This window comes from Eretmochelys imbricata, chromosome 11 (genome assembly GCF_965152235.1).
Source record: "Eretmochelys imbricata isolate rEreImb1 chromosome 11, rEreImb1.hap1, whole genome shotgun sequence".
Lineage (NCBI taxonomy): Eukaryota > Metazoa > Chordata > Testudines > Cheloniidae > Eretmochelys > Eretmochelys imbricata.
The window spans coordinates 81,779,945-81,803,593 of NC_135582.1; the positions used below are offsets into that span (position 1 = coordinate 81,779,945).

General features: G+C 42.8%; 1 protein-coding gene across 4 annotated transcripts in view; it reads right to left on the minus strand.

The window, feature by feature from the left end:
- PCNT (pericentrin) overlaps window positions 1-23,649 on the minus strand; it is a 240,105-nt gene that overhangs the window by 189,604 nt on the left and 26,852 nt on the right. For 3 of the 4 annotated variants that reach the window (XM_077830538.1, XM_077830536.1, XM_077830539.1), the window contains exons 3-5: window positions 12,549-12,599; window positions 9,712-9,891; window positions 1,463-1,612 (exon numbers count right to left, since the gene is read on the minus strand). In XM_077830538.1, coding sequence (XP_077686664.1) covers window positions 1,463-1,612; window positions 9,712-9,891; window positions 12,549-12,599 — 381 coding nt within the window. The remainder of the gene's footprint in view (window positions 1-1,462; window positions 1,613-9,711; window positions 9,892-12,548; window positions 12,600-23,649) is intronic. The other variant, XM_077830537.1, reaches the window with a different exon arrangement.

Here is a 23,649-nt window from a genome sequence, read left to right on the forward strand (position 1 = left end):
CAGTCAGTGCTTGTTTCCCGGGCCCAGAAGCCGTGCTCCACCGCGTCAAGGTGATGCGTAACTGTCATCAGCAACTGCAAATTGCTCCACTCCATGGCTTCCAACAGGGCTGTTTGCATGGCATCACATTGTTCTGCACGGCGGCTCCTGCTTCAACTGAGTAAATACTGCATGATTAGGCACAAGGTGTTTGTAATGCTCACAACAGCATACAGCTGAGCAGCGTCCATGCTTGCCATGCTATGGAGTCTGCATAGGTAACAGAAGCTTAGGGAAAAAGGCACATAAATGTTTGGCTTCTTTGCCGTTGATTTCAGAGAAGGAGAGAGGTAAGTGCATCATGGGAGGCTAATGCCATGCTCCCATAACCATCTGCACAAATGTTTTGGTCCCATAAGGCACTGAAAGACCAAACCAAAATTCCAGTCGCCTACATGTGCTGTAGGATAGCTACCCACAGTGCAGCACTCCGTGCATCGATGCAAACCCTGCTAGTAAGGATGCACTCCGCCGACACAAGCATAGTGGGGACACGCAAGATCTACTTGCTTAAATCAGAAACTTGATGTCGACTTACATAAAATTGACTTAACTTTGTAGCGTAGACATGCCCTGAGTCTGTTCAATTGCTCTGCGCTGACCAGAATGGACTATGCTTTAACCTTTATTTCTCTGTGCTAATTTATGCACTTCCAATGCTGTGTCCCAGTTGACTAATAAACCCTACTGTTTTGAAAACGCTGCTTGAGGATCACTGTAAATACTGGGTGAAGTGCATTAGTCCCTGATGAGCGTACAAGTCTCTATGAGGAGTCTATCTCAGTTGGACTCACTGAACAGAGTTCATAATGTGAATGAAGCATGAATGCTTAAGTCCAGAGGGTCAGCCTAAGGAGGCAGCAGTGAGGCTGCATGGCCTACCCTGAAGGAAGAGTGAGATCTGTAAGGGATCTGGCACCCAGAAGGGATTTCTCCAAGAGACTATTTACAAACTAGGCATAGCACCAATCCTGTGAACCAGTGACACCGTCATATAGTTTTATAGTATTTTTCATTTACAGAGCTCAAACTGCTTTCTTCAAGAAGCTGGGCAAAAGTTCCCCCTATTTTAACAAGGAAAAAAACTCAGGCATTAAAACGTGAAGTGACTTCCTGAAGGTTTCCCCTCAAGTCAATGGCAGAGCCATGAAAGCACCCAGAGCTTCTGCCTCTCAGTCCAGTTTCCCAGCAAATGGAGCGTGCTTCCTCTGCACTGCAATAAACTCTACTACAAAAAAAATCAAGCTATTAATTCAGGTTTAGTTTAGTAAGCCTGAAAATCACATTTAAACCAAATGTTAAAGAGAAGAAAGGGGAAGAGGGGATTTATATAATTTGCTGAGGTCAAGATTTACTAACATTTTTTCCAGTTAATGTTCTGATCCTCATTTTCTGGTAACAATTTTAAAAAGCCAGCACACACCTCATGTAACTGAAGCTGTAAACCATGGATCTGATCAGCTAGGAGTGAGGCTTCTTCCTGAATGTCATCCCGATTTTGCCTTGCCTGCTGAAGGTTACTTGTCAGCTGAGCTATTATCTCATTCCGTTCCTGGACAGCGGTCTCCAGCTCCTACATGAAACATTAACGCATCTTTAAAACCAGACATTTTTCAGCACTTTAGACACGTAAACCTTCATTAAAAACAAAGGAACTAGCTCTTTGCATTGTACTTAAGGTATCAGTAAAACTTGCTCCAAAGGAGCAGTCATCTTTCTGTGAAAAGTGCAAAGAAAAAAAAGTTTATCTTCCACTGATCTCAAAGGGTAAAGGAAGCCAATTTACAACATTGTCTTTAGCAAGTGCAAACATTTTAACAGGTAAAGGGGGAAACAAAGCGTAGAATTTCTACACTAAAACTGAATCCTCAGTGCCCCCATTATGTAAGACAGGCTGTACTGATCTAGGGTGAATGGAGCAGAGATGTTCGCTTCTTCTCATCCAAGTGAATGGGGCATGTTTGGGGCATGTTAATCCTATTTCATATTAATCTCATTAGCATCTTTAAAGTATTTCTCCATGATAGGAAACTTCTTGGTTTCCTACTCCTAAAAGGAAAAAGTAAATCTGCAGTTATGGAGGAAGCAGGAAGACACTCTTCAAGCATGTGGGGTGCAGCATCTCCATGTGGAAGTCCTAGAAACCAGGAGCCTATAAAGTGAACACAAACAAACTCTCCCCCCACCCCACACAAATTTACCCCATTTATCACCACTACCTGCAGCCCTGCAAAAGAAAAAAAACGAACACAGTACAATACATTTGAAACTCACTTTAAACAAGCACAGAAGAATGATCTCCATAAAAAAAAAAAAAAAAAGGAAGAGATGCTCCATATTATTTCAGAGCAACAGTCGTGTTAGTCTGTATTCGCAAAAAGAAAAGGAGGACTTGTGGCACATTAGAGACTAACCAATTTATTTGAGCATAAGGTTTCGTGAGCTACAGCTCACTTCATCGGATGCATACTGTGGAAAATACAGAAGATGTTTGTTTTTATACACACAAATCATGAAAAAATGGGTGTTTATCACTACAAAAGGTTTTCTCTCCCCCCCACCCCACTCTCCTGCTGGTAATAGCTTATGTAAAGTGATCACTCGCCTTACTTTACATAAGCTATTACCAGCAGGAGAGTGGGGTGGGGGGGAGAGAAAACCTTTTGTAGTGATAAACACCAATTTTTTCATGATTTGTGTGTATAAAAACAAACATCTTCTGTATTTTCCACAGTATGCATCCGATGAAGTGAGCTGTAGCTCACGAAACCTTATGCTCAAATAAATTGGTGAGTCTCTAAGGTGCCACAAGTACTCCTTTTCTTTTTCCATATTATTTGAGCTTTTACCGAGAAACATAGCTGCTTCCATGAAGTTGATTCAGAGCCACCTAATTCCAGAATAACGTTGAAAATTCAATAGATGTTTGAAATTTGTATTTTTAAAAACAATTATCTACACAATATTTGATAGACAATGGAGTTTTCATTAAACCTGGTTTTTAAATTTGTACAACAAAAGGTAATAAAGTACTGTTACATTTGATTCTTGTTTGCAAACACAATGCAGAACATTTAAATGATCACATAAGAAAGTGAGTCCCTTTTCTCCACAATGCAACTCCAATTTTCTAAATTCCAGTTAACTGACTTGGTTAAATTTGGCTTACAGTGACAGTAGCTTCATTCCTTTATAGCTCCCAAAGCTTTGCTTCCACAGAGCACTAGTTTTCAATTTGGAAAAGCTCTTACACTTAGGAGCTCTCCATGATTGAAGCTATGTGAAAAGAAAAGGAGTACTTGTGGCACCTTAGAGACTAACCAATTTATTTGAGCATGAGCTTTCGTGAGCTACAGCTCACTTCATCAGATGCATACCGTGGAAACTGCAGCAGACTTTATATATACACAGAGAATATGAAACAATACCTCCTCCCACCCCACTGTCCTGCTGGTAATAGCTTATCTAAAGTAATCGTCAGGTTAGGCCATTTCCAGCACAAATCCAGGTTTTCTCACCCTCCACCCCCCCACACAAATTCACTCTCCTGCTGGTGATAGCCCATCCAAAGTGACAACTCTTTACACAATGTGCATGATAATGAAGTTAGGCCATTTCCTGCACAAATCCAGGTTCTCTCACTCCCTCACCCCCCTCCAAAAACCCACCCCCATACACACACAGACTCACTCTCCTGCTGGTAATAGCTCATCCAAACTGACCACTCTCCAAGTTTAAATCCAAGTTAAACCAGAACATCTGGGGGGGGGGGGGTAGGAAAAAACAAGAGGAAATAGGCTACCTTGCATAATGACTTAGCCACTCCCAGTCTCTATTTAAGCCTAAATTAATAGTATCCAATTTGCAAATGAATTCCAATTCAGCAGTTTCTCGCTGGAGTCTGGATTTGAAGTTTTTTTGTTTTAAGATAGCGACCTTCATGTCTGTGATTGCGTGACCAGAGAGATTGAAGTGTTCTCCGACTGGTTTATGAACGTTATAATTCTTGACATCTGATTTGTGTCCATTTATTCTTTTACGTAGAGACTGTCCAGTTTGACCAATGTACATGGCAGAGGGGCATTGCTGGCACATGATGGCATAAATCACATTGGTGGATGTGCAGGTGAACGAGCCTCTGATAGTGTGGCTGATGTTATTAGGCCCTGTGATGGTGTCCCCTGAATAGATATGTGGGCACAATTGGCTACGGGTTTTGTTGCAAGGATAAGTTCCTGGGTTAGTGGTTCTGTTGTGTGGTATGTGGTTGTTGGTGAGTATTTGCTTCAGGTTGCGGGGCTGTCTGTAGGCAAGGACTGGCCTGTCTCCCAAGATTTGTGAGAGTGTTGGGTCATCCTTTAGGATAGGTTGTAGATCCTTAATAATGCGTTGGAGGGGTTTTAGTTGGGGGCTGAACGTGACGGCTAGAGGCGTTCTGTTATTTTCTTTGTTAGGCCTGTCCTGTAGTAGGTAACTTCTGGGAACTCTTCTGGCTCTATCAATCTGTTTCTTTACTTCCGCAGGTGGGTATTGTAGTTGTAAGAAAGCTTGACAGAGATCTTGTAGGTGTTTGTCTCTGTCTGAGGGGTTGGAGCAAATGCGGTTGTATCGCAGAGCTTGGCTGTAGACGATGGATCGTGTGGTGTGGTCAGGGTGAAAGCTGGAGGCATGCAGGTAGGAATAGCGGTCAGTAGGTTTCCGGTATAGGGTGGTGTTTATGTGACCATTGTTTATTAGCACTGTAGTGTCCAGGAAGTGGATCTCTTGTGTGGACTGGACCAGGCTGAGGTTGGTGGTGGGATGGAAATTGTTGAAATCATGGTGGAATTCCTCAAGGGCTTCTTTTCCATGGGTCCAGATGATGAAGATGTCATCAATATAGCGCAAGTAGAGTAGGGGCTTTAGGGGACGAGAGCTGAGGAAGCGTTGTTCTAAATCAGCCATAAAAATGTTGGCATACTGTGGGGCCATGCGGGTACCCATAGCAGTGCCGCTGATCTGAAGGTATACATTGTCCCCATATGTGAAATAGTTATGGGTAAGGACAAAGTCACAAAGTTCAGCCACCAGGTTAGCCGTGACATTATCGGGGATAGTGTTCCTGACGGCTTCTAGTCCATCTTTGTGTGGAATGTTGGTGTAGAGGGCTTCTACATCCATAGTGGCCAGGATGGTGTTATCAGGAAGATCACCGATGGATTGAAGTTTCCTCAGGAAGTCAGTGGTGTCTCGAAGGTAGCTGGGAGTGCTGGTAGCGTAGGGCCTGAGGAGGGAGTCTACATAGCCAGACAATCCTGCTGTCAGGGTGCCAATGCCTGAAATGATGGGGCGCCCAGGAGTTCCAGGTTTATGGATCTTGGGTAGTAGATAGAATATCCCAGGTCGGGGTTCCAGGGGTGTGTCTGTGCGGATTTGATCTTGTGCTTTTTCAGGAAGTTTCTTGAGCATATGCTGTAGTTGCTTTTGGTAACTCTCAGTGGGATCATAGGGTAATGGCTTGTAGAAACTCGTGTTGGAGAGCTGCCGAGCAGCCTCTTGTTCATATTCCGACCTATTCATGATGACAACAGCACCTCCTTTGTCAGCCTTTTTGATTATGATGTCAGAGTTGTTTCTGAGGCTGTGGATGGCATTGCGTTCCGCATGGCTGAGGTTATGGGGCAAGTGATGCTGCTTTTCCACAATTTCAGCCCGTGCACGTCGGCGGAAGCACTCTATGTAGAAGTCCAGTCTGCTGTTTCGACCTTCAGGAGGAGTCCACCTAGAATCCTTCTTTCTGTAGTGTTGGTAGGGAGACCTCTGTGGATTAGTATGTTGTTCAGAGGTATTTTGGAAATATTCCTTGAGTCGGAGACGTCGAAAATAGGATTCTAGGTCACCACAGAACTGTATCATGTTCGTGGGGGTGGAGGGGCAGAAGGAGAGGCCCCGAGATAGAACAGCTGCTTCTGCTGGGCTGAGAGAATAGTTGGATAGGTTAACAATATTGCTAGGTGGGTTGAGGGAACCATTGCTGTGGCCCCTTGTAGCATGTAGTAGTTTAGAAAGTTTAGTGTCCTTTTTCTTTTGTAGAGAAGCAAAGTGTGCGTTGTAAATGGCTTGTCTAGTTTTAGTAAAATCCAGCCACGAGGAAGTTTGTGTGGAAGGTTGGTTTTTTATGAGAGTATCCATTTTTGAGAGCTCATTCTTAATCTTTCCCTGTTTGCTGTAGAGGATGTTGATCAGGTGATTCCGCAGTTTCTTTGAGAGCGTGTGGCACAACCTGTCAGCATAGTCTGTGTGGTATGTAGATTGTAATGGATTTTTTACCTTCAGTCCTTTTGGTACGATGTCCATCTGTTTGCATTTGGAAAGGAAGATGATGTCTGTCTGTATCTGTGCAAGTTTTTTCATGCAGTTGATAGATTTCCACTCCATACGGCTAAATGCAGTGCCTTGCATAATGACAGGTTTCAGAGTAACAGCCGTGTTAGTCTGTATTCGCAAACAAAAAAACTTCAAATCCAGACTCCAGCGAGAAACTGCTGAATTGGAATTCATTTGCAAATTGGATACTATTAATTTAGGCTTAAATAGAGACTGGGAGTGGCTAAGTCATTATGCAAGGTAGCCTATTTCCTCTTGTTTTTTCCTACCCCCCCCGCCCCAGATGTTCTGGTTTAACTTGGATTTAAACTTGGAGAGTGGTCAGTTTGGATGAGCTATTACCAGCAGGAGAGTGAGTCTGTATGTGTATGGGGGTGGGTTTTTGGAGGGGGGTGAGGGAGTGAGAGAACCTGGATTTGTGCAGGAAATGGCCTAACTTCATTATCATGCACATTGTGTAAAGAGTTGTCACTTTGGATGGGCTATCACCAGCAGGAGAGTGAATTTGTGTGGGGGGGTGGAGGGTGAGAAAACCTGGATTTGTGCTGGAAATGGCCTAACCTGACGATTACTTTAGATAAGCTATTACCAGCAGGACAGTGGGGTGGGAGGAGGTATTGTTTCATATTCTCTGTGTATATATAAAGTCTGCTGCAGTTTCCACGGTATGCATCTGATGAAGTGAGCTGTAGCTCACGAAAGCTCATGCTCAAATAAATTGGTTAGTCTCTAAGGTGCCACAAGTACTCCTTTTCTTTTTGCGAATACAGACTAACACGGCTGTTACTCTGAAACCTGAAGCTATGTGGTGAGCCTAAATTATTTAAACCCCTAAAAAGGTTTCAGGAAACCAAAATAATAATGTTTTAAACCCGCCCAATCCAAAAGAACAAGGAATTTTTTTCAATATCAGATATGTTAACTATTGATACTTAAAAGAAAGGGGTATACTCTGGAAGTCTGGTTGACTTCCTTTAATTTGATGCAGTTTTAGGTGTGCGTTTTTTCAGAGATGAACCTCAAAATTGTATCCTCTTGCCAATCTGGATAATCAGTAAGCCTCAAATTTTATGAAAGTCTCAGGACACCTGAAACTTTAAAAATGAAGGCTTTGCAAAACTGGTTTGTTTTGATACAAGAGGGGTCTGTCTTTTTCTTATAGTTTGGCAACTCTTTATAGCTTGTCATGCCAATAAAAGCTCAGTGAATTTCTCTATCATCATCATCATCATATTTACTGCAGTAACACCTAGGAGCCCAGGCATGGACCATGACCCCAATTTTGAATAGATATAATTTTCAGATAAATTTACACAGATTATAGTTTTACTAATAGTTGCCTCGATCAATGATATTTCATAGCATAGCACATTTGCTGCCGCTCTGTAATAATTTATGAATATTATATCTTCTATTTGTCTGATTGGTGTAAGGATATTTACTGTACGCCTCTACTAAGTTAATTCAATAGCAGGATTGTCAGCAAAAGCACCCAGGAAGAGTTGATCTTGATGCACACTTCCCTGCAATCACTTCATGACAATCAGGAGTCATTCACTTTGATGCTCTGGCTCCTGACCCCCCGTGAGGAATTCAAAATGGTTTTGTGCAGCTGTTCCAAGCATGTGAGCTGAGACAAAAAGAAATCTGGCTGGATTTGAAGACCATCCCTCAAAAGAAAGACAAGAGAAAATCAGAATGTGAACTCAGATTCCAGAGTCGGGGTCACTGTATTCACCACTAAATCATAAGCTCCCAAAGGGAAGAACCTCATGTATCAAATCCAGACAGACCAGTTGAGCAAGCATGACTGGGTCGCTGGCTGCAGTGTCTTGTGAAAGAATCTCAAGATTCCACCCCAGAATAGGTAGTCATGAGAGCCTACACATGTGATGGTGCACTCAGACACCAGAGAAGGAGTCAGAGGTGCAGCTAGTCCTGTAACTGTGACACATACTACTTTGCTGATCTCTACAAGATCTCTATCAAGCATTCTTACAACTACAATACCCACCTGCGGAAGTAAAGAAACAGATTGATAGAGCCAGAAGAGTTCCCAGAAGTCACCTACTACAGGACAGGCCTAACAAAGAAAATAACAGAACGCCTCTAGCCGTCACCTTCAGCCCCCAACTAAAACCTCTGCAACACATCATCAAGGATCTACAACCTATCCTGAAGGATGACCCAACACTCTCACAAATCTTGGGAGACAGGCCAGTCCTTGCTTACAGACAGCCCCCCAACCTGAAGCAAATACTCACCAGCAACCACACAACAGAACCACTAACCCAGGAACCTATCCTTGCAACAAAGCCCGTTGCCAACTGTGCCCACATATCTATTCAGGGGACACCATCACAGGGCCTAATCACATCAGCCACACTATCAGAGGCTCGTTCACCTGCACATCTACCAATGTGATATATGCCATCATGTGCCAGCAATGCCCCTCTGCCATGTGCATTGGCCAAACTGGACAGTCTCTACGTAAAAGAATAAATGGACACAAATCAGATGTCAAAAATTATAATATTCATAAACCAGTCGGAGAACACTTCAATCTCCCTGGTCACGCGATTACAGACATGAAAGTTGCGATATTACAACAGAAAAACTTCAAAACCAGGCTCCAGCGAGAGACTGTTGAATTGGAATTCATTTGCAAATTGGATACAATTAACTTAGGCTTGAATAGAGACTGGGAGTGGCTAAGTCATTATGCAAGGTAACCTATTTCCCCTTGTTTTTTCCTACCCCTCCCCACCCCCGTTCCTCAGTTGTTCTTGTTAAACCCTGGATTTGTGCTGGAAGTGGCCCACCTTGGTTGTCGTGCACATTGTAAGGAGAGTGATCGCTTTGGATAAGCTATTACCAACAGGAGAGTGGGTTTGTGTGTGTTGGGGGGGGGGGCGCGCATGGGGAGAAAACCTGGATTTGTGCTGGAAATGGCCCACCTTGATTATCATACACATTGTAAGGAGAGTGATCACTTTAGATAAGCTATTACCAGCAGGAGAGTGGGGTGGGGGGAGAGAAAACCTTTTGTAGTGATAAACACCTATTTTTTCATGGTTTGTGTGTATAAAAACATCTTCTGTATTTTCCACAGTATGCATCCGATGAAGTGAGCTGTAGCTCACGAAAGCTTATGCTCAAATAAATTGGTTAGTCTCAAAGGTGCCACAAGTACTCCTTTACTTTGCTGTGGTATTTAATGAAGTTACACTGTTACCCATAACTCTGCTGGTAACATCTTCAGTAAATATCCTTGAAATACAAGTTATCTGATTTTATTAATAGTACCTGAAGATGTGTGGCCCCACTATGCTTGGCAAGTTGTTCCAGTAAATCATCCACCTCTGTAGTGAGTCTTTCAGTTGCTTCCTGTTTGTCCAGAAGTCTTTTTTCCAGCTCCACAATTCTAGTCCGACACATCTGGACATCAAGCTGATCGTATTCCTTAATAGAACATAGAACATCTTTCTTCATAAAAGAAAAGGAATGGTATTTACTTAATAGTGTGACATTGTTACTTTAAATTTATGGCAAAATTATATTCCTATCTGGCATAATCTCTCTACTCATCCATCTTTATAAGTACCTTACACCTCTACCTTTGGACCTCGTGTCATATAATATACTGACTTTTTTAAAAAAAGAGGACTTGTGGCACCTTAGAGACTAACCAATTTATTTGAGCATAAGCTTTCGTGAGCTACAGCTCACTTCATCGAATGCGTTATTTGAGCATAAACTTCCATGAGCTACAGCTCACTTCATTGGATGCATTCAGTGAATTTCCACTGAACGCATCCGATGAACTGAGCTGTAGCTCACGAAAGCTTATGCTCAAATAAATTGGTTAGTCTCTAAGGTGCCACAAGTACTCCTCTTCTTTTTGCGGATACAGACTAACACGGCTGCTACTCTGAAACCTGAAAATTTAAACAGCTTCTTTATTTTGAAAATACGAATGAGAGAAAACACTTTGACATGTCATGTATTAAATTTAATGGACCAAATTAACTCTTAAGAAGAGCAGTGTGATTACATAGCCCCATTTGATGCTACAGTCACACTCTACCACAACCTGAGGTTTAAATCTGATTTCCAGCAGCAAATTTTAAAAATGAACTGCAACTATATAACCAAAAATAAAGTTATTACATTTGATTATACTGAATTTCCCTCACCACCGCCCACAAGAAGAATTCGGGAATATTTTGTTAATTTAAAATTATATTAACAAGCACAGATAGTGTCAATCAGCTGCAAATAAATAATGCATGCTTAATGTACTAAAAAATAATAAATGTCTAATGTTCAATTATTGTTTGCAGTGCACCACAAAACCAAAAATATGTCTGAGATACATTGACCTAAACTCCCTCAAAATTTTCATCACAACTTCAACCACATCTACCCATCCAGTAAGACCTCTCTGAAACACTCCCACACCAGCATCAATTTCCTGGGCACAACAATCATCTTCAACAACGGAACCCTACAGACAAAAAACCCACAGATCATCACACTTAGCGTCACAGATTTAGTAACCACCCAAAATGCAGCAAGAAATCTGTTATCTACAGCTAGATGCTCAGATGCCACAGAATGTGCTCTGAGGAGAAAATCCAGGTTACACACCTTCACACACTTGAAATCACCTTCACCAAACAAGGACACTCCACCAGAGAAGTAGATCACATCATGGAATACCATGAGTAAACCTGCTTCAATACAGGAAAAAAGCCCTCCAACCACGCACCCCTAGTTGTCACCTACCACCCCACACTGCAACCTATATCGGGTATCATTAAACAACCCACACTGGAACCTATATGGGGGTATCATTAAACAATTACAACCCATACTCAATGGGGACCACATCTTGAAAGAAATCCACCCTCTTCTGGACTTCAAATAACTCCCCCATCATCACCAAGTTCATCATAAAACGCAGGCTCCCACAGACTAGGACACATCAACTCAACTGCCAGAACAGATGCAAAACCTGCCGATGTATCTCCACAGCTCTGATCATCAATACCCACCCCTCGCAACACACTTTTCAAGATCCATCGGCCCTACACACACCTATCACAAAATGTGGTGTAACTCATCCAGTGCACTAAATACCCCAACAACTAAACCAGACAATCACTACACTCTTGAATGAGCTCACATAGAACAACGAAAAGACAAACACACCATATCACTCACAGGTGAATACTTTCCACAAAACAATTCCACAGCTGTCCTTTCAGTCCTCATCAAAGAAAACCTGCACAACACCTTCAAAAGATGACCCTGGGGACTTAAATTCATAACTCTGCTACACACCAAAAATCATAGATTTAATAAAGACACTGGATTTATGGCTCATTACAACAATCTGTAACCTGCTAACCCTCCATTGTCCTACTACTGGAGAGGCATTAACTGCCCATTTCACCGAGAATGGTCTCTTACAACATGTTAATTCTTTATTTGTTCTACCCTTGTAGTTAGCTGTGACACTCTAAGTACCTTTCCCAGGCCTGAAGAAGTGCTCTGTACAAGCTTGAAAGCTTGTCTCTTTCACCAACAGAAGTTGGTCCAATAAAAGATATTATCTCACCAATCTTATAGCTTTAATTTTCAATTAAGCATTCAAAAAATAGTTTCCGGTCATCTGCAAGCTGTTTGTTGTAGAGTAGGAGTTCTGCTATATCAAAGCCCTTTGAAAGCCCTTAGAATAATGAAGCTGGTTCATTGGAATTCTCAGGCAAGAGATGAGTTTCTGTATATTGCTTCACTTCAAAGAGGAATATTATTTATATTCTTAAGGTGTTATTTTTTTAAATTAAGAGTTTGATGCCATTATCTAGTAAAAATGTTTATCCAATTTCCTATGAACAAGCGCTGTAAGCTCCAGAGAATTACTGGTTCCAACTGTCAACTTGATTTGTTAACCATACAATGCAACTGCCTACAGAATCTAGACTACAAGAACACTAGCATGATTGAACTATTTTAATCATGTCCTAACAAATGTTTAATGAGTATCTCATTTACAGCACTTTAATAATCTCGTAGCCATAATGCTCCTCTCTCATGAGCACACCAGAGCATACAAAAAACATCTGTTCAACACTTACTTCAGAAGCATGATCATCCACCAAGTCTGGGTTAGAAAGGTCAACATCAGCCTAACAAGAAAAAAAAAAAAATAAATAGATACCACAAAGTAAGTCGTGTATGTTTTTAAAATATATAAAGAAAAAGTTTTTGAAGAACCTTCATGAATCTTCTCACTAAATATGAAAGCCAAAAAGTTAGACAAACTGGCAGGGTCTCAAAGCTATATAACTTAATAAATCCTCCACTGCTGAGCAACCAGTTAGACAATGATTACATTCATATACAGCAGCAAAAGTTAACAGGTTCAGATGCAAACACATATGATGAAACGATGTGGAGGTTTTAAATTCTATTGCGAACTGAAGCTCAAAAAATATGTTAAAACTAATGATTGAGAGACAAGACTTTACTTTCTCCCATCGTGACTTGCAAATTTACCAATAAATCTCCCCTCCCAGCTTGGTATGCTTTAGGTGTCTGTACAGCAGTGCCCTACTGTGGATGGTAGGGACTTTGGAGTTGCATGTGTCATGGCCGAGAGCACAGTAAGGCCTAGTATAGCATCTGACAAAAAGCACTCAGTGATGGCATAGTGTTTTCCAAAAGTGTGCTCTGATGCCCATGTGGCAGCCCTGCATATATCTATTAGAGGAACGTTGTCCAGGAAGGCTGTAGGTGTAGACAGGGCACACGCAGAATGGGATCGGAGCCTGGTGGAGGTTCCTTGTAGAACTGTTAGCAAAGTTGGATACAAGTAGAGATCCATTTAGATAGTCTCTGGGTCGATACTGCACAGCCCTTGGAGTGTTCTGCTGTGGAAATAAACAAAAAGTCTTGGAGATTTCTGGAAGGGTTTGGTTCTGTCTTAATAGAATGCTATGGCTCATCTGACATTGAGTGTATTTAGGATGGGCCCCTGTGAATACCCATGTGGTTCGGGGTAAAATATGGGGAGGTGTATGGCTTGGTTTACGTGGAAAGATGTCGCTACTTTAGGTACAAATTCTGGGTGTGATGGCAACATGGGCTTGTCTTTAGTGAACACAGTATAAGGGAGCTCAGCCATAAGTGCCCCAATTTCACTGACTCATGTAGCTGAGGTGATCGCTACCAAAAATGCGACTTTCATAGACATATGAAGGAGTGAATAAGTCATCAGTAGTTCAAAAGGTGCATTTGAGTACAAGATTCAAGTCCCATGGGGGTGCAGGTTGTCGGACACCCGAGTACATGTTCTGTATACCAATAAGAAAGCATTTAATTGTTGGGTGAGCGAAGACTGACTCTCCCTCCACCTTGTGGTGAAAGGCTGTAATAACCACCAGGTGTACTTTGATTGAGCTTATGGATAAACCCAATTCTTTGAGTACCAGTATGTAGTCTCGTATGATTGGTAGAGGCGCCGTGACTGCAGTTAAATTTTTTTGTTAGCATCATAGTGAGAATCTCTTTCATTTTTGGAGGTAGTTATGGCAAGTGGTGGATCTCCTGCTATTTAATAACAGCAGTTTCACTCTTTCTGAACAGGCTAATTTGCTGTGTTGGAACCGTGTAGTAGCCATGCTTTGAGGTGAAGATTCTCTGGATTGGGTGGAGAGTCCGGCCTTTGTTCTGTGAAAGGACATCCACCCTCAAGGGGAGAATTCATGGAGCGCAAACTGCTAAAACACATCAGGTAAAGGAACCAAGTCGGTCTGGGCCACGTTGGAATGATCAGTATGATATGGGCCCTGTTGGTCCATATCTTGCGAATAACTCATGGGATTAGAGGTATCGGTCTGAATGCATACATGAGTGCTGTGTCCCATGCAATGAGGAAGGCATCCCCTAGGGACTGGGGTACTAGTCCCGCCCTGGAGCAGAAAAGTGGGCACTTGTGGTTTGTTGCTGTTGCAAACGGGTCTACTAAGGGAAAGCCCCACTCCTGAAATATCACTTGGAGAACACACTTGTACATTTCCCATTCATGTTCTAGGGAGAAATATCTGCTTAGTTTGTCCGCTGTCTTATTCTGACACCCTGGGAGGTAAGATGTTGAGATGATTATGTTGTGGTGAATGCACCAGTTCCAAAATTTCATGGCCTCGGTGCAGAGTGAATGGAAGCGAGCTCCTCCTTGGCGATTGATATAAAACTACATACTATGTTGTCGGTCAGTACGTGGATTGATTCGTTTCCTATGATCAGGAGGAAGTGCCTGAACGCATTGTATAGCGCTCGGAGCTCCAGGAGATTGATGTGGAGCAGCGTTTCCGTAACTGACCACTTGCCTTGTGTGGTGTGCTAGTCCAAGTGAGCTCCCCATCTTATCAACAATGCATCAGTTGTGATTATTAGTGATGGGGGATCCTGTTGGAAGGGGATCCCTGTGTAGATGTTTTCTGGTTTCATCTATCACTGTAGTGATGCATGGGGGTACTGTCACCCTTTTGTTTAGGCTGTTTGTGCTGGGAGTGCACTCTGTGCTCAGTCAGCGCTGTAGGCAACGCATATGCAGTCTCGCATGTCTCACAAAGAAGGTCGTAGCCACCATATGACCTAATAATTGTAAGCAGGTCTGGAGGACGTTTGAGGGTTGCCAGTGACTGTCGAGATGAGGTTGATTATTGTTCTGAACCTGTGATCAGGCAACAGGGCTCTGGCCCGGGTGGAATCAAGGTAGGCTCTGATGAATTCCAGGTGTTGCACTGGGGTCAGTGTAGATTTCTACAAGTTTATTCGCAATCCCAGTGACTGAAACAGCATGATGGTGGTCTGCACCATGTTTGTCGCTTCTTCTTGAGTTGTACCTTTTAGTAGACAGTTGTCTAGGTATGGAAAGATCATCACTCTTTTTCTTCATATGACACTACCGCGAGGGTTTGGAAAAAACTCAAGGGGCAGTGGAAAGACTAAAAGATAGGCCTCTGTACTGATAGTGATTGAGGCCCACTGTGAATCTTATAAATCACCTGTGAGCCAGGTGCATGGTAATATGAAAAAAAGCAGCTTGGAGGTCGAGGGCTGAAAACCAGTCCCCCTTGTCTAGCGCTGGGATGATTGTGGCCAGTGTGACCATTTTGAATTTGTGACTCCTCACAAATCTGTTGAGCTTCCAAAGGTCTAAGAAGTGTCTCCACCTGCCACTTTTCTTTTGGGTGAGAAAATAATGGGAGTAAAAGCCCTTCCCCTTGTACTGAGTTGGAACTTGTTCCACGGCACCCAATTGTAGAAGATGGTTCACTTCCTGTTTACAAGGTGCTCATGAGAAAGGTCCCTGAAGACGGATGGAGAAGGGGATAAGATAGGGGGAAGGGAGAGGAAAGGGATGACATAACCCAAGCTTATAATCTCCAGTACCCATTGATCCATTTTTATTGCTTCCCAGGCATGGTAGAATGCGTGCAGAAAGCGGCCAAAAGGGTGGGTAGAAGTACCTAACAGCTCTGTATTGTGGGGGAGGTCATTCATACCCTCGATCAAGACTTCAAAATTGTGGCTTGGTGGTAGATGGTTGCGAAGACAAGGACTGAGTTTGGGAAGCCCTACGTCTTTGTGAGCATTGCTTATTTCTGTTCTGATCAAAGTGCCGCTGTTGTGGGTGACGGAAAGAGGTGTGTCTACCCTTTTGGTCCTAGCAGCTTCCCATGGTGGTCTTTGTCCCATGGGTGAGGAATGTTGGGAAGAGAAGCGGCTCCCATTTACTTTCTCCTCTGCATCACTGGAGATGGGCTGGAGAGCGGGAGAAGTGGATAACTCCTCAGTTATTTGGCCTGAAGATCCCTCAGTACCAAATAAGGGTGACTGAGGCACCAAGGTGATCGCAGCACCAAGGTGATCGTTATATCCTTGTGCTGTAGAAACTTTTGCAAAGCCGCTTGTTTCTGTGGCGGCAGTACTGCTGGTGTAGATGCAGTTGGTGCCTTTGTCGAGATGGTCGGTGCCATTCTCAGCCTGTCAGTTGGTGTCGACGACTGGGTCGGTGCCGGTGGGGGTGACATTGTCTGTTGTAGCGATATCTGGGCCGACTCCTGCACCCGGGTGGTCAGTGCTGTAAATGAGGAGCATCTCGACTCCGCTCCGGAGCACCAGGGCTCAGCAGAGATCAACAGAGGGATGGTGCCAGAGGTGCCTGGAGCCTCAAAGGTGCTCACTCTACTCGAGCTCGGCACAGAGCAGAGCGACCTCATTGGGAAACCTCCTTTTTCTCTGAGTGTCCCTGTCTGGGGAGGTTGCAGGTCACTTCCTGGACAATTTGGAAAACTGAGCACTCCCATTAGTACAGGTTTTGTTCAAGGAACCATCTGCTGATGTTGATTTTCGTCCCTGAGGAGTAGGCTGAAGGGAGTTCTCCATTAAAATCATCTTGAGGTGGAGATCTCTGTCACGCCTTGCCCTGACTTTAACATTACTACAATGGGCACTTTTCTGAGGGACGCCCAAACAGAGAGACACGATGAGTGGCCGTCTGACACAGGCATCGCCTCAAGGCAAGAGTCACATCATTTAAACCTGGGCGAGCCTGGCATTGTGTCCATTAAAGTTTCCCAACGGGGAAAGGGTGGAAAAATCATCTTTAACTCTTTTTTTTTTTTTGGTAAAGAAAACTAACCAGCCAATTAAACAAAATTTCCTGAACTATAATTAATCTAACTCTTTCTATAAAGAGAAAAAACGAAGCAGCAGTACTGCCACTGAGCTCCATCTGCAGCCGAGGATGGCTGAAAAGGAACTGAACGGTCGAGTCGTGCATGCATTACATAAGGCACCAATGGTACCATGAGACGACTACTCCACAAGCCTGCCCTGACCGAGCACTGCTACCAAAAATCTCCGATGTGCATCATTTTTAATTTTTTGGTATAGAATTCCACCGGGAGTAAAAAAAGGTCTATTTGTGGGAAAACCCATTCTTGGGAAACCCAGTGAAAGATCATATTCTTCAGTGACCATTTAAGAACATAAGAACAGCCATACTGGGTCAGACCAATGGCCATCTACTCAGTATCCTGTCTTCCAACAGCAGCCAATGCCAGGTGCCCCAGAGGGAATAAACAGAACAGGTAACTACCACATGATTCATCCCCCTTCGCCCTTTCCCAGCTTCTGGCAACAGAGGCTAGGGACAATTCAGAGCATGGTTTTGCATCCCTGCCCATCCTGGCTATCAGCCATTGATGAACCTATCCTCCAAGAACTTATCCAGTTCTTCTTTGAACCCTGTTATAGTCCTGGCCTTCTCAATATCCTCTGGCAAGGAGTTCCACAGGTTGACTGTGCATTGTGTGAAGAAATACCTCCTTTTGTTAGTTTTAAACCTGCTGCCTCTTAATTTCATTTAGTGACCCCTAGCTCTTGTGTTAAGAGTAAATAACACTTCTTTATTCATTTTCTCCACACCAGTCATCATTTTAGAGACCTCTATCACATCCCCCTTTAGTCATCTCTTTTCCAAGATGAGAAGTCCCAATTTTATCAATCTCTCCTCATACAGAAGCCGTTCCATACCCCTAATCATTTTTGTTGCCCTTTTCTGAACTCTTCCCAATTCCAATATATCTTTTTGAGATGGGATGACCACATCTGCATGCAGCATTCAAGATGTGGGCATACCATGGATTTATATAAGGGCAATATGATATTTTCTGTCTTATTATCTATCCCTTTCTTAATGATTCCCAACATTCTGTTCACTTTTTTGACTGCCGCTGCACATTGAGTGAATGTTTTCAGAGAACTATCCACAATGACTCCAAGATCTCTTTCTTGAGTGGTAACAGCTAAGTTAGACCCCATTATTTTATATGTATACTTGGGATTATGTTTTCCAGTGTGCATTATTTTGCATTTATTAACATTTAATTTCATCTGCTATTTGTTGCCCAGTCACCAGTTTTGTGACATCCCTTTGTAACTAATCACAATCTTCCTGCGACTTCATTATCTTGAGTAGTTTTGCATCATCTGCAAATTTTGCCAGCTCACTGTTTACCCCTTTTTCCAGATCATTTATGAATATATTGAACAGCACTGGTCCCAGTACAGATCCTGTGGGAGACCACTATTTACATCTCTCCATTCTGAAAACTGACCATTTATTCCTACCCTTTGTTTCCTATCTTTTAACCAGTTACTGATCCAGGAGCGGACTCTCTCTTTTATCCCACAACAGCTTACTCTGCTTAAGAGTCTTTGGTGAGGGACCTTGTCAAAGGCTTTCTAAAAATGTAAGTACACTAGATCAACTATCACCTTTGTCCACATGTTGATCCCCCTCAAAGAATCCTAGTAGATCTCTGGGATGACATGTGCTTTCTGCTTAAATAATCCGCCAGAATACTGACCTATCCTGCAAGATGAAGTGCTATGCTGATTATGTGATTCCCACAGGATTAAGGCTTCCTGGCAAAGAGGATCTGATCTTGTCCCCCATCTTGCCTACTTATAGGCTATATCACTCTGGAGTTCACTGCCAACACTTGTACTGACAGAACCCTGAGTAATGGAAGAAAGGACTTGCATGCTAAGTGAAGCACTGTTAACGTCAAGACATTTATATGACTCAAGGTGTCCTTTAACTACCAAATACCATGGTGTCTGAAATTGGTCTCGGTTATCACCCTCACCCCTTTCAGGATCCATGGGTAGTCAGAATCTTGGTAGATTTGGACTTTGAAACAGAATTCCCTGGCGCACATCAGTCAGGTTCCACCACCACTGAAGAGACATTAGAACTTGCTGAAATAACTTTACTCCCCCCCCCGCCCCCACAGAACTGACTAAGAGACCGATTTGCTCCAAGATTGAAGAGGCCTCATTCTAAGCCTGATGAAGGCTGGCACAGAAGCACAAGATACCATGTGGCCTAACCATTTTAGGTAAACTCTTATAGGGTTCTCAGGCTGAGCACTCAGATCGGTAATTAATTGGCAGATATTTAGAAATCTCTCCTGAGGACATAAAGCTCTTGCTGCTTTGGAGTCCAGAACAGCTCCAATGAATCCAACTAATAGGATGGAACCAGATTTACTTTAAGCTGACAATTAGACCCCATTCCAAGAAAGACACAGGACTCACCAAACTGATTCTATAAACTTGATTCACTGAAGTTCCCTAAATTAGCCAATCAAGATAAGGATACACATGTACGCCCTAACAACAAAGATAAGCAGCAATGACGGACAGGTAATTCATGAAAACTTGAGGTGCTGTTCATAGGCCAAATGGGAGAACTCAGAACGGACAATGTTTGCCTGCTGTCAGAAAATTAAGACATTTTCTGTATGCTTTATTACTCTGTATATGAAAGTATTTTGTAAACTGAGAGTACTGATCCAGTCCACATGATCCAGGGAGGGTATAATGGAAGAGTTATCATGCAAAATTTCATGCAATGAATGTAAGCATCGAGTAGCCTGAGGTCCAAAATAAGTCTCCAACCCCCCTTCTTTTTTGGGATCAGAAATTATGGAGAATAAAGCCCTATTCTTACAAATTCAGGAAGAACGATCATATACTGTAGTGTCAGTCTCTCTCTTGCTGAAAGATATCAGTCCCTGAAAAGATATTGGGGGGGGGAGAGAGAATGATCTGGAAATGTATGGTGTAACAATCCCGGATGACCTGAAGGCCCACATTAGTCTGTAGTTATTCTAACCTAAGCCTCCTTCAAAAACCAAACCAGGAGAAGAAAGGGTACAGGTCTATGTAGACTGGATCCATATCCTCCACCACAGCAGCAAAATTGTTTCTTTTGAGCATAACCAGGATATGCTGAGATATTGAATGAATTTGACAATTTCCTCTTCTAGAGTCTTGATCTCTGTCTACCCTGATCAAAAGATCTCTGAAGGAACACAGCTATAAGTGGAACATTGAGATCTCTGTTTGGTAGATGCACGAGATCTATACTGCTTTCTTCTGAAGGGCAGAGCACAGAGGCCCAACAATCTTCATCTGGGTCATAAATCCTTTAAAGAATATGCATCATCCATTTTAGCCCTAAAAAGATCTTGATTGTTAAAAGGGAGGTCTTGTATTGTAGTCTGGACCTCTCTAGCCAGGCCCGATAAGGAGAGCCAAAAATCTTTGCATGACAAATGTAGCAATTTCCTGGATAAATCTTACTGAATTATGTTTATGTATGTACCATTGTGGGCCATGGATTATATGTTACTCCATGGAAAAGGGAGACCACAGCCCTCCAGGACCTAAGAGCAGTGGAGGATGATTAGGCAAATTCACTCAGGTTGTCACACCCCCCAATAGGTGGTACATCTGGAGAGGCTTGCATATACTGGTTCAAACTGGATTCTCTGGAACAAAGAAAGGACTTTTGGATAAACAGCCTAAATTTAAACTGACTCAGGGCTTGCTTTTATCATCTAGAAATAGACAGTACCTTCTGTCCAAGGGAGGCTCCAACCCTTCCTGAGAAGGTTGGAAGAGCATGACCTATTCATGCATGAGCTTGTGCTAAGCTAACAGCTGTTATGAACTTGTGACAACAAAAAATAAACCCTGGTGAGGCTTGAAGAATTGATCACCTGCCACAGCCCTTGTTGGAATTGCGGTGGTCTCTGGTAAGCTTATTAGCATGTGTGTAAGTTTTTCCTTTTTTAATACATATTTTCTGTAGTGCTTTCATCTTAAGAATAAATGTGCTTGCTTTGAAAGAGCTATGTGGTAACTTCTAACTGTGGAAAATTATGCTATTTATAGCATCTGAAGAGAAAAGCAAAGCAGGCCTGTTAGGGCATTTCAACTTGCTAGGAATTCACAGTATGTGCAGGGAATTATGCAGCCCGGAAAAAACCCAGTCCGACAGGAGAGTTGTGGGTCTCTCCCCAAAGAGAGCTTGCGACCAGAGACCCAGGGGAGCCAGTTGAGGTCACTCAATTAGGGTGAACTGCAAAGAATGGGGCAGACAATCCCCAAAGCTGGTGGATATTCCAATACTTAGATTTACCAAGCCAGCACAAACAGCTTCTATTATATCTCACTGGTTACTCAGAACACCACAGTTCCCTTAAAATAACCCAGTCTCAGGCCTCCACCTAGACACCCAAGTCAGATACGATGAGGATTTCTGAAAATCTTAATCATCATATGAAAAAGGTTCTACCAATCCCAAAGGATTGGACACATTACCTCCAGGTTAATGAATATTCCAGATCTTTCCAAAATACACGCTTACAGTCAATTCTTCCTAACTAAACTAAAATTTATTAAAAAAGAAAAGGGAGATAGAATTGGTTAAAAGAACAGTATACATACAGACATGAGTCAATCTCGAGATTCAGATTCATAGCAGAGATGGTGAGCTTTGTAGATGCAAATAGCTCTTTCAGAAATAGTTCAAAGGTTATAGTCCAAAGTTTATATTTCAGGGTGGTCCAGTCAGAACTGGGATCTCAGTCCTTGTGCCTTACGCTTACCCTGCATGAAACCTCAAGCAGGTCTGAGATAAAAAGGATTGGGACCCAAAAGCCTTTTATACAATTCCAGGCCTTCTTCGACAGGTCGGAGTCCTTAGTCGAACAATGGGTCCCCTTCAAAGTCCACACGAGTACCTATTTCCTAAGCATAGCCGGTAATTATTCACACCGATTAACACAAGGCAATTGCCAGTTTTTCCACCATTTGCAGATGATTTGCTCTACATTTGAAAGAGAGATGAATACAGCTGGACTACAGAAGGGGAACACAGGTGCAGTTGCCCTGAACTGACACACACTTCTTATGACAGTTCCACTTGCCACTGATCGTGTCCCTAGCCTGTTTGTCAGAGGGTGGAGATGGATGGCAGGAGAGAAATCACTTGATCGTTACCTGTTAGGTTCACTCCCTCTGGGGGCACCTGGCATTGGCCACTGTCGGTAGACAGGATACTGGGCTGGACGGACCTTTGGTCTGACCCAGTATGTTCTTATCATGTTCCTGAATTACTGGAGTTTAATGCTGCTTGTGGAGATGTTTTTCTAATCAACATTCCTTCAGAGCAAATGGAAGTAAATTCTTCTTCCTGCAGAATCAAAAGTTTATCCTGAAATTCTGCCACTTTATCCCACTGGATGTAGTTATACTTAGCCAGCATGGCTTGATAAATCGAAAATCTGACCTGAAGGGAAGCAGAGGTGTAAATCTTTGTCCCAAAGAGATCCAGGGCTTTTTTGGTGTTCTCTCTTCCTGCCTCAGGTAGATCTCAAAGCCTGCCTGGATTTTTCATTTACCACAGTGACTACCAGTCGCAATGGAGCCAGATAAGTATAAAAATACTCAAATACCTTAAGAGAAACTTGATATTTCTATCAGCCCACTTAGAAGTCGCTGTTCTAAGAACTGGTGTTGCCCTCAGTTTGTTAGCTGGCTCAAGAATGCCCCATTAATAGATAAGGCTACCCTATTTTTGCTGGAAGGCTGCAGGATATCAGAAAGTTTATATGACTTTTCCTGAGTATTTCCAGAGGAATTTCTAATGTTTCTGCCATCCTCTTTAACTGTTCTTCAGAAGTCTTGAAGTCATTTACTGCCGTAGGAACAAGATACCATAGCATCATCAGAAGATGAAAACTGTCAAGCTACAAAAGGTTTGTCCTGAATCTGCTCGTCCTCTTCTTCAGAAAGAGGTCGCGGTGTACAAAATACTGTAGACTTCGGGAGGAGAAAGCAAAGGAAAAATCTCTCTAAGGAAATTTCTCTCCTGAAGTGGAAAGAGAAGGAAAAATTGTTGACTTGGATTGTACCAATGTAGCTAATAGGCCAGGATTGATAGCCATATGGATAAGGCATAGCATTCCAAGGTACTGACATCCACACTGGTAATGGAGTATCATGCGATGAACTCCTAACAGTGTAGCCCAGGAAGAAAAGTTCTTCTGATGTTTAGAGCCCTCAGCAGATATTGGGGAAGGCTCAGGCAAGATTCCGCAGATGAAGATGACAAAAAGTCCTCTAACAGAGGGACTACTCACTAGGTGCAACTATCTGTTTAGGGGAAGAAAGCTCACCAACATCCGTAACAGCAGGCCATAATTAGATTTTCATAATGGTAGCCTGGGCTCCTGTCGTATTGGAGATTTTTGGGAAATGAAGATAGAAAAAGCATGTAAAAAAAGAGAAGATTCTGGCTCTGGTGGA